The sequence below is a fragment of the Manacus candei genome, unplaced genomic scaffold (assembly GCF_025592945.1).
Source record: "Manacus candei isolate 608988 ecotype Guabito, Panama unplaced genomic scaffold, ASM2559294v1 h1tg000011l, whole genome shotgun sequence".
Taxonomy (NCBI): domain Eukaryota; kingdom Metazoa; phylum Chordata; class Aves; order Passeriformes; family Pipridae; genus Manacus; species Manacus candei.
The window spans coordinates 21,985,379-21,997,284 of NW_026138059.1; the positions used below are offsets into that span (position 1 = coordinate 21,985,379).

Consider the following 11,906-nt stretch of genomic DNA (forward strand, 5'->3'; position numbering starts at 1 on the left):
CCTCAAGGCATAGTTTTGAGTGTTCAAAGCTTCTCAGGATTTTGGTATTTAGTCTGGGTGTTCATTGGTCTACTATTCAGATTTTGTGCGTAGATTTTGTGCTGTCACAGAGATTTTATTCCCCTCACTTTCCCTTCCCATTGCTAGAGACAGTTTGTGTCAGGACAGTGGGAAAATTATGGCCAAAGTTGAACACTGTATCTCTAAAGTGTTTATTTTGCTTCCTACAGTTTCCTGTTTGTTTACTGTGGAACTGGAGGTGCTCCTGGACAGCCTCCAATGTCTGGAAGAAGCACTCTTCTAATCCTTAAATAGGGATGGGAGGAAGAACCAAAAGACATTACTAAGCAAGCCTCACTTTTAAAAAGTTAACCCACTTTTTATGAAATATAAGTGTGAGTAAATGCAGAATTTGAATTTAAGATAGTTTTGTTTGTTTTTTGTTGTTTGTTTTGTTTTTTAAATGAGGAAAAGATATCAACTGATTAACTCTATAAATATTTAGAAATTGTCTGTATGGTTTTTTCATTTAAGATGGGGATATTTTATATCATAGTCTCTTATTTCCTAGCCTGTCACAGTTTACATATCCTGCAAACTTGAATAGACTCAAAAAAAGCCTCATAACATCTGTGTTAGGTTCACTACTGAGTGATTCATAGAAGTGTTCAGACTACTGGGAGAACCTGTGTACTTTTGAAAAACACTTTCTCTAAGTATATGACCCTAATGCTAAGTCATAAAATAACAGTTCTGGAATCATCTCTGCTCTGAAAAAGAAGTTTCTTACTACAACCCTTAAGTTTTTTGAGATCTGTGTGCATATATTTGAAATAACATAGTTAAAAAATATTATACACAGCATGACTACATGTCAATAAAAAGGAATTATTATATGTTTATGCATACTATATATACTTTATAAAGAGGAGGAATTTTTCTAATTATTCACATGGAAAGCCATCAAAAATGAGAAAATTTGAACATTGCTACATAAGCAAGATGTTAAGTAAAGTTTATGACTGGTCATGGTTTCCTGAGTGTTGATGAACATTTTATGTAGCAAGTCTTCTACTGCATCTCTTAGGGAGGTTGATACACAATTTTGTATTCCTCTCTGTCAAGATAGCCTCTCAGCATTTGGCTGGTGTTTTACAATGGGGTGAAACTATATGATCCCACTTTTAACAATATTGCTTTCTCAGTTCATAATTATAAATATGGACTACAATGATGCCATCAAGCATGCATGAATTGTCTGGAATTCATTCTATCTCTTTCCCTCATAGAATATGCAACTTAAATGCAAACCCAGTGCATTTTTATAGAACTTTTCTTCTTGTCAGACATGAAATACCACTCATTCTCTCATTTTTGACCACATTTCTAAAGTATCATTAATGATTAAATGACACTATTTACGTGGTATTAAAAAGTAAAATCAAAGACCAGCACAATATGAATCTAGGGTTAACTTATACAGTACATTTCTCCAGGGATTTTTTTCAGTACTTTAATTGTCCACTGGAGAAGATTTACATCATTTAAGTGATATATAAGAACTGTGTTCTGTATTTCTTACAGAAAATCTGTGCAAAGAAAAGCAAGACAAAAAGTGTAAATAAAACTTTCCAAATAGTATTGACAGCAGACTATATTTCACACTGTCTCTTTAACAAATATTTAGAGAACATTGAGGATACTTCTCTTTTATCATTTTACATTCTTTGCATTTAATTAACAGGCCTGAGATTGACATAAAAATAGAAATCATTGACTTGGGGGCACATAAAGCAGTTGTTATGCTGGCTTTTAATTTGATTATGTAAATATCAAAGCATAGATGTAAATGTTATTAAGGAACCTCCTCGTAAATTAAACATATTCACCAAAGCTCTAAATGTACTGAATATAGAACTAATCAGGAAAAATCACATGACCATCTTTTCTTTTTTGTTGTTGAAGAAACTTTAAAATTGCTGTGAACTTTTTAATATTTTTAAAATGAGTCATCGTTAGCTATTGAATTAAGTACAGAGGAGTTATCTGTATTTGTTTTCTTGCAAATCATTTTACAATTATTATTACAGTAATCCTTACTAGTATTGCTGGTTTTTGCATATTTGTCAGCATGGTGTATTGCTCCAGAATTTGTCTATCTAAAAGTTTTTGAAGTTTTTTTTCTGACAGTGGCTAGTCAATGCAAAGATAGACTTTACTATTTTCTCTTTATTTCTGGGATGAAAGACCATCTTTTACAATGTCAGCACTTAGATGTTCTTTCAACTGTTTTTCATCTTCATTATAGTTGTTTTTGAAATTATATTTTGTCATAACAGAACATATTCAGCTAAAATGAATCTAGATGGCATCTCTTACTGAGATTGTAAAGCCTAGGAAACATACATGAGAATTAAGGCCAACATTTCCTTTTTCAGCTTTATAACAGTGTGTCAGTAACTGTACTGTCTCTAGTTGAATTGTCAAAACACCACACTCCAAACACAAAATTCTGTAATATGCAAACTCCTGATCTTGAAATTATTTTGTTTCTCAACATATGCAATGTAAAATTAATCTAAACCTTTAACACATGAACTTACCTCTGCTTCCCTGAACTTGGAGAGCAAGGCAAATGATCAAAAATATTAATCCAGTTTTCAAATGCATGCTGTCTATTGATCATTCACAGTTTTCAAGACCAATCATGCAGGAAATAAGAATATTTCAGTCAAGTAGAAGAATTCTGTTTTCTTAGCGAACTGAAATCCCCAAACGTCTTTTGTCTTATTATTTTTCAGGTGTCCCCAGCCTTGGACTGCATTGAATTGCAACTAGGCAGAGTGCAACAGGTGCCAGAATGCAAGAGCTGGGCAAACCCCTTCAACACACACACTTCTAGCCTGGGGGACTGGAGTGGTAAGACAAGAGTGACGAAGTTTTAAAAAAAAGCAGTGTCTGTTTCTGGAATAATCTGTTTATCTGCTGCTCAGACATAATCCCTCTTACGGTCCAGCTGGAAGAGCTTTTTTCATCTTATTAACCTTCTGCAGTGGCATCTGTCAACCCCAGAAGACTTCAGCAACACCATGATAAACAACGGAAGTCTCTTCTAGTTCCCATTGCCTTCAAACATTGATCCTTTGGGCGCTCTGGAAGTATAGCATGTGAGCAGAGATGAAAGCATGGGCAGTGCTAATTCTGCTGTTTCCAAACCAGTGATCACAAAACCCAGGGAACTTCCTTTGAAGAAGATAGCTTTTTCTGAAAGAACCTACTATGCTCTGCTCTTCCACTGCCTATGTCTTGGAATCCTCTCTCCTTTCTCATACCAAAAGGTTGCTGTTGCAATATTCCTGTAAGAGCAGTGATGATGATGTTCTGTGACAGTGATGTGATGTGATGACTCAGCAGTAAATTGCAGCAGTGTTCAGGGCTGGCAGACTCTGATGCCAAACTGTGAGTGGGGAAGGGAAAGTGCTGCATGGTGGGAGAAAAACAGAAAGTGCTGGGAAATGCTCTTTCAAGCACATAGCTCTAACCGGACCAAGAACTGGCAGTGAGTAAATACACTTTTCAGACAGCTCTCCTCCAGTTTCCCAGATAACTATTCTGGTTACATATTTGGCATGTGTAAGTGGTCCATACTTATCCTTTTATTTTTCAAGACCTTTTTTATTGTTGCATCGCAACTAAAAATGCTACCAGGTAGTCATTTCTGATGTTCTGTACCCCTTGGAGATTTTTGTGCAACTGTGCTTTAACATAAGAAGTATCTGGACTGGCAGTAAGAATCTGTAAGAGCAAGTTACTCTAAGAACAACCTTCATTTGAACCCAATCAGTATTCTATTTTTACCTAGGATTTAAACAATGGTAACCTCCCTCCCTTCCCAAGATTGCCTGATTTTAACTACTCAGACCAGCTAGTACAGAGACTTGGCTGGGACCAAACAAGATCTTTTTTTTTTATTTTCACTTTTTTTTTTTGATTTTTCTGGTGCGTCTTTTAATGTTTTATACAAAACCTTTCATACACATTGTTTTTTGTTCTAAGAAAACAAATAAAGAATATTTTGTCAGCAGCACAATGCAAAGCAACAGTGAAGATGATCAGGATTTCTACTGAAGAAAAATTTCATATTATATAAGGATCATTCTTTACCTCTACCAATATTTGTCTTTACATATTTTACATATAATAATCATATTGTATATAGTGTAATCATAGAAATAGTACTTGTATGAACCAGTTGAGCTTTAGGAAGAATTTATAAGCATGTTATAGTTTAAAGATGAAACTCCCTCTTATCTGTTATCTTATTTTTAGTTATATGTTATCTTATTTTTTTAGTTCAGCTTTCAATCTGAAACAATAGGAATTGTAGAGCATTTTTCTCAGTGTGGTGGAATTTTCTGTTTCTGGTGACATCTGAAAATGCAGAATTGGTGAAAGTCAGATTATTTCCTCAGAGCACTCTGGGTACCAAACTCCATATGGAATTTGGTAGGAATGTGATCCTTTAATTCCATTAGGAATCTAATTTAAGCGTCAGACTGCATTTTGAAAATGTGCAATAAAGAGATTTACGTAATTACTGTAGAAACTGGTTACTGAAGCTTGGACCAGGAATCACAAATCCTATATCAAAGCTTAATTTGAAAACACATTTTTTGAGCCATTCACATGTTGGAGAAGATAAACATTTAATAACACATATTTCTGTCTTCAGAGAAAAAGGAACAGGAATAATCCTAGAATACAGCACTGTAGTTTAGTGTCTAGGTATGACTTAAGGAAAACAGGTAAACTGTGATTAAAAATTTGTAGGGAAGGAGTCTGCGTACTTTAAGATTATGCTTAAGTCATGAATATTTCAAGCTGGTTTCTGTTAAGACAGTGTCTTCTATGTTTTTCCATTTAATTAAGAAATTTTGTAACTAACCTTGATAACTGCCACAGGGGAAGCAAACCAGAATGATAAACACTCATTAAAAGTAGAGCAATGTTATCTAGGGACCACTCCATCTCTAAGTACTGCAATGTTTAATTATAGGTCACTGTTAATTAATCTAGAAGTGTTTCTTCTTGTTGGTTTGCTGTCAACAATAATTATATATTGTTAAAAAGGTGATTAAAATATTCTGCTGAAATCCAATAGTGCATAACAAATATACTACCACAAAGGGCAAAACTGGATGCTAAAATATCCATTCACCCAGGATAAGTGCTTGTAAATGGGTTAAATCAGACTCAATACTGGTCATCTCAGTGTATCTCTGCACATAAAGTAATATTCTGAATTTTACAAATGTTTTATTTTTAGATATTCTGGTTTGCATATCAAAGTTAGGCATCAGCAACCCTGTAATAGATTTAAAGACTTTACCATGAAGAACAAAAATGTCTTTTGCTTTTCGAGCTTTTCTAGTTGGGCAGTATTTGTATTTTGCCCTCTATTGCTACCCAACTACCATGTTTTTATTTTCTTACTGAACTAATACCAGATTTATATTTACTCAGTAAATGAAGTAAAAAAAAAAACCAAAAAAAAATCCAAAAAACCCACATATCTCTCAGGTCAGGTAAAAAATACCTATATTTTGTTTATTGGGGTTTTTCATGTTTCATTGACAATACCTTAAGAGCAGGGAACAAATACGATCACATCAGGAAAAGCCAGTTTGAAACTAAGCTAAATATTTTCTCCATGAAAGAGCAGATTGGCGTCCAGACACTGTGCTTGCAAATGTTCTTATTTTTCAAACAAATTGTTCTTTAAAACCCATTTCTTCTGGAAATTCTTACATTCTTCCTTCAAAACTGAACTCAGCCAGTATATCCTGGAAGGAGTGCCATACAACTTACTTTGCTGATGGCCATAGACTGTGACAGCATTGGGCTAGTGCACTGCATTTCTACTGGGGTGTCATTAAAATAACAGTGTTAAAAGTGATATGCATGCAGGTAAACCCAGATGACCAAAGCATGGCTAAGGTATTAAGGAAAAGTTTATTCCGAAGTTGGAAACCCTAAATACACTACTGCAAAATCATGCAGTGGGTAAAAGAGCATCATGGGGGCTGTTCCTGGCCTCTGCATCCCAACAGGCCTGGCATGTGCGCGGTACCTCAAGGCTGTGCTCTCTCCTGGGCTTTATGGTCTCCCTCCCTTCCAGCAGGGCCCTCAGGCATATCTGTGAGAAGGTGTTATCTCTACACGGGAATCCTACTTCTCAAAACAGGCAGAGGATAAACATCAGTAGGTGTAAGAAATGGGATTTCCCCCACTGATCTTTCCCAGGTCTCACATTGCCAGCTGCAAAAGTCTCTTGAGTTAAACCTACTGCCTCCTCACCATATCTATTGCTTTTGACCCTTTCATCTCAACAATAGTAATGCAGAAAATGCTGTGAAAAGGAAGATATTTTTTAGTCTGACTAAATGCCAGAAGTGGAATAATTGTTTGGTTTAGAATAAAGCTGTAAATTTGAATTACAAGAAATAGCCAATAACAGATTCAAGAGTTTAAAAGAAACTCAGAGGTAAAAATTCTGAGTTGCTGACTGTGCCACTGAGTGCTTATGTCAGCCTCTATATCAAAGAAAGTTTTCAGAAAGGTTGTGGCACAAAGCTGGAGAATTGTGCTTCAGCATGTCTGACTTCTGTACTGGGGAGATGGATAGAAAACATAATAAAATAAATAAACACACTAACAAGAATGATTTAGCTCATACAATGTCCTTGGTCACCCAACTGTTTTTCATGAGTCTGCTCTTAAACCAGTTAAACTGTTGTGGAGTAAAAAGGAAGACCATCTGTATTAATAGCTTGCTAAAAAATGACAAATACAGGAAAAAATCAAGCATTTCAAAGGTGTTCCCAGTCAAAGGTTTTATGCTGGAAGGTGGAGCAAATGATAAGGCACCAAAATCTGCTGATGTTGCATAATTGCTCAAAGTCTCTAAGATTTATAATAATAGTGAACAGATGCAGACCCATCTCCTGGCTGCTGAATGTAGATCATAAGGCTGCAGATAAACTGTATCAATGGGGAAAAAATAATGCTATCAATGAACAGATATTTATTAGCACTGAATCATTAATTTGGCAAGGAGAGATTGAAAGAATAATGTTCAATCTTTAGCCATGATCAAAAAGGGAAATAGAATATTAGTGGTTTATTAGAAAGGTATAGAAAGGAAAGCAAATTTTTTAAAAACTGAAATGGCATCTCATACTGTTGTCCTGCAATAGCAATAATACCTAGAGCAATTAGAAGTTTAAATGGGATTGTGATGAAGATTATCAGAGGAATGGAATATATCCATACAAGGAAACAAAGGCTTGGAGTCTTGTCCTGAAAGAGAAATGACAGAAGAGTTGAGGAAATTATTAAATTGCTTAGTTTTTCTTGTAATATGAGTACAGGAAAATACTCAATTTAATTTTCAGGCATCTATCAACTTCTTCCTGAGCCTTTCAAGTTTTTGGTCTCCACAACTTGCTGAGACAATAAAATTCCCAATTTAATTATGATTTTATAAAAAATTATTTCCTTTATATAAGAATAAGCAGGAATTTGAATGGTAGGACCATCAAGGATTGGGATACATGTGTTTTTCCAGTTGCAAGCTCTTCCGCAAAGGCAGTCAAACACATTAAAGACAAGCTAGGAACTGGGTCACTTTTGCTTGCCTGTTCTTTATACGATTTCCTTACCCATTTATTTGCCATAAATATCCATAAGATAGTAGATTGACGGAGTCTTTGATCTGATCCATGACTACTGTTAGGCACTGAGCTGTAATCCTTCAGATTAATTTGCCATTAAAGTCAAGCTTACTCAGTAGTTACAACTCCTGCTCAGACTGAATGGTACAACAAACTTGTCTATTTTCTATAATGCCTCTCTCCTCCAAGACAAGAAACCTGATGTTCTTCTGTTCTGCACTGGCAGAGAACATTGTGGAATTCTAGTCTGAACTCACAATTGAAGCAGGTGATGCATTAATGCAGTTCTTCATTGCCTTTAATGAATGTAAACCTAGACTTCCATAGTTGAAAGATATCTCTAAGTTTCTCTGGGATTTTTTAAAAGCTTTGCTGTTATGCTGTTGCTAACACAATTATGAACTTCTAGCACCTCTTATTATTAAGAAAAGGAAAAACTATTGTGTGCATACATTTAGGTGATGAGTTACCAATCAATATGAAAAATGCACGGTATTAACTCAGTAATTCATCGTAATTATGAGAAAAATACCCCAGCCTGACTGTTGCTTCAGGATGATTATTGACAAGCAAATTATGCTCATGTTGATATTGATATGATCTTTCTTTGGTTTCTGCAAACATCAGATTAAATGGGATTAAAATGTTTTTTTTTTTCCTAGTGGGCAGTAAAACAGCAAGGTGACCACTAACTTCCAGTCACTGGAGATAAAGACTACAGGACATCTGCTCAAAGAGATTATTGTGCACTTGCTTGCATACCAACACACAACTTTCTGTCATTCCTGGAGCTGCTTAAGTGTATATCCTGGGAAACCATAATGAGCTGAAACATGTTTCTTCCTATGCTTGACAAGTTGTTTTTCTCTTGATGCTGGGAAACGGTCTTTCTAGAATTAGGTGACTGATTTAACTGACGGATTTACTATTCACAAAACCATTCTCAGCAGTGCAGCAGATTAAGCTGAACATTCTAGTTAACAGCTATAAAAAAATTGAAGCTATCTAGTATGTCTCTGTACATGAAGCAAGCAGAGATGGGGTTTTTTACAATACATGTTGGTTTAATCATAAACAGAAAACATAGGTAGCTCAGGGTTTTTTGATGATAGTGCAAGATGTTTAGCAGTGAGAGAGAAGGCAAGAAGGGAGATATCTAAAGTATAACATGTGTTTGTATCTTTACACTAGTTTAATTTTCTCTCTTTAAATGTGAGATAAAAGTTACTCTTTGTTCATTAGCGTAGCACTGTTCACTTTTTTTTTTTACACTTTGTAGTTATTCCCTACCATCTGCAGTGGCTACATTTGTTCATCAGTATTTTACTTTCCACATTTACCATGTGAGAGTGAAGTATGAAATGACCATATTTCCTGTGCACAGGACTCATCTGGTAGGGAAGAGTTCTGGCTCAAGAAAAGGTCTTGTAGTATGTGAACCAGGGTTGTGTGCCACTGAAGCTGTGGTTGAAAGGAGATAAATTAAAAACCTACCTAGAAATATAAAAATATGTGCAAGTGTATGGAAATTTTTTGCTACAGTGGAAACTGTATAGTTTTTATAATTAACAATTTCTTACTCTCCTTTTTCAGGAGGGATGGGTGTTGCCTTTGTTTTCAGCAAGGGACAGGTGACTGTCATCAGGACTCTTACAGACCTGAGCCGAAATGTCCTGATCTGTTTGTGTGATGAGGACTGTCATTAGCAAAGTGAATGGCTGTCCTAACAGAGAGTTCAGAAAGAATAAATGTCCAAATTTAATTCCAATATTTTCGTTACAAAATGTAGAAAAATTGGAAAAAGTAGCACGGAGGCTGCATTTAACTAGGCCTGGCAAGGCTTAGAAAATTAAGTAATTTAAACATCGCTTTTATTTATAGTATCACTTTTCTTTTTAATTTAGTATCGTAATAAACCTACTCTCTTTGAACTCAGAGAAATGCTGTGAAAAACCTCTTCTGTCAAAGATGCTTTGAGAAGTAAGTTGTCTGTCAGCTGTACAGGTATTGACCTCTCTTCTAACAAGCTTGTTTTATGCTTCTGATAGATTCCTGTCTCTTTTCTATCCAGCCAACAGTATCATACTTATAATTATTTATACAATGGATTCTCAGTATGTGCAGAAGCTGGTTTTCCCAGTACTGTTGCTGCTGAATCCCTCCATGGAATCTCACACAATTTATTTTGATAATGTTACCACCAGTAGACTCCCTTATGATTTATTCAGTGTAACATTACCAGTGTGACGTTGCCACTACTCAGATCATGCTTTGTTCCTTGTATCTCTAGTCACCTTATCTTACACTGTTAAATGAAGTCTTATTATTTTCTATTCTTTCTGAAGGGCTCTGGGCCAATTGACTTTATCTGCATCTCATGGCTGCATTTTGGGAAATGTAGCTGATGCAGACTAAGAGTATGGAAACATTTTCTCTAATTCTTTAAATCCATACTATAATTCTATTTTTTGTTGCTCAGTTGCCCTTTGTCATTTTGATATTTTGGTATTGCTAGGCTTCTTAGTTGGTGTTAATTCCAAACAGAAAAATTTTGAATAGTTTTTGACTATTTTCTGTGAAGATGGGTATATCTTTATTGTTTCCAAAAGCAGTAATTGTAAATTTGTTCTCATATTTAAAAATTGCCTTATCACTTTCATGAAGAATCTTGAGTAGTTGTCATGTATTATTTAGTAAGGTTGTGACCTTGCTTTTTTATGAAGATGCCAGTGGTCTCTTGCTTCCATTTTTTTTTTTTCTTTCTTGCAGATTTGTATTTCTGGAAGTGTTTGCAGTTTCAGTGTACTATTCCACAAGGCCAAATATATTATACATGTATTACTCTGCATGCTGAACAGAGCTGGGATTGTTTAGCTTTCAGAAGAGAAGATTCAAGGGGGAATTTTAACAACATTTAAAAATACCTGATGAGAGGGAGTAAAGAGGCAGAACCAGGCTTCTCAGTGTTCCCCAGTGAAAGGATAGGAGGCAATGAGCACAAACTGAAACACAAAAAATTCCATTTGAACAGACGTTTTTATAAGGGTGATCAAACACTGGGACAGTGGTCTCCGGAGAGGTTGTAAAGTCTCCGTTCTTGGAAATACTCAAAACCCCACTGAACACTGTCCTGAGCAACCCAGTGTTGCCCTAGTTGACCCTGGTCTTACTGTGGATTTGACGAGATGAGCAACACAGGCCCCTTCCTATTTCAGCTGTTCTATGACACTCTCATATTGAGCAGCAATTCAGGCTACTGCAGGGCCTCTATAAGCCCCATTCAGCTCCAAACAGTATTTTCAAAGGGATTCTTTGATGTGGCAAATGTATTCACACACAAAAATTTCAGAGTATAACACACACAGAACCACTGAAATTACATTTAAAAGATACAAAACTTGAAACTGAAAAATAAGGAAAAAATTATAGAATTTGTTAATTTCTGGAACAGAATTCTGTGAGACAAAAGTTTCTTCCCGTGTATAGTTAGAAATGGTGTTAATAAGCTGTTCAGATTGATATTTTTTTTCATCAGCATTCTGTCTGTGATTCCTAAACTAGACTTCAACAATTCGAACAACACTCTATAAATGCTCAATTAGAGATGACCCTTCTGCAGGAAAGAATGCACAGAACTGATCAAAGTAATAGCATAGAAGTTCAAAAATGCTTTCACAGTATAAACAGGATCAGTTGTGGTTAAGTTACTTTCTGTTTAAAACCTGCATCCTTCAGGTAGAGTACAGTTACCCTCTGTAACATGCATAGCAATGATGGTGCATATAGTTGGCAGGAAAGGAGAAGGTGGGTCAGAAAATCTGCTGTACACAAATGCTGTTATTCCTTCCCCTTCAGTCCAGAATGAACCCTAAATAGTCAATCTGTAATTGATCTTTTGTATTCATTTTTAAAAATCACATTCTTCAACAAATTATTTGCCCAAGCACCATTTTTTAATTCTTTGCCCTGGTGACCATCTGTCCTCTCATCTGGTTTCTTTTTTCCCCGTGTTTTCATCCTCCCCATTTCTGCCTTCTCTGCTTTCTGACCTTCCTATTTAATCCCATCTCCTAATTTCATTTTACTTATTTCTGCAGTTTTTTCATCCCTTCCATGTCTCAGCCTCAATTGCTTTCCAGCCCACTATGAGATGATGTTTTGAAAGCTAAGAGC

The 11,906-nt window shown here is 35.6% G+C and overlaps 1 protein-coding gene across 6 annotated transcripts in view; it reads right to left on the bottom strand.

Annotated features, from left to right (window-relative positions):
• Positions 1 to 2,814, bottom strand: part of IMPG1 (interphotoreceptor matrix proteoglycan 1) — a 57,459-nt gene extending 54,645 nt beyond the window's left edge. For all 6 annotated transcript variants that reach the window (XR_007902852.1, XM_051778034.1, XM_051778033.1 and 3 more), the window contains exon 1: positions 2,604 to 2,814. Coding sequence is in view for 5 of the 6 variants with exons in the window: in XM_051778034.1 (XP_051633994.1) it covers positions 2,604 to 2,670 (67 nt within the window). In the remaining variant the exon portion in view is untranslated. The remainder of the gene's footprint in view (positions 1 to 2,603) is intronic.
• Between the last annotated feature and the right edge of the window lie 9,092 nt (positions 2,815 to 11,906).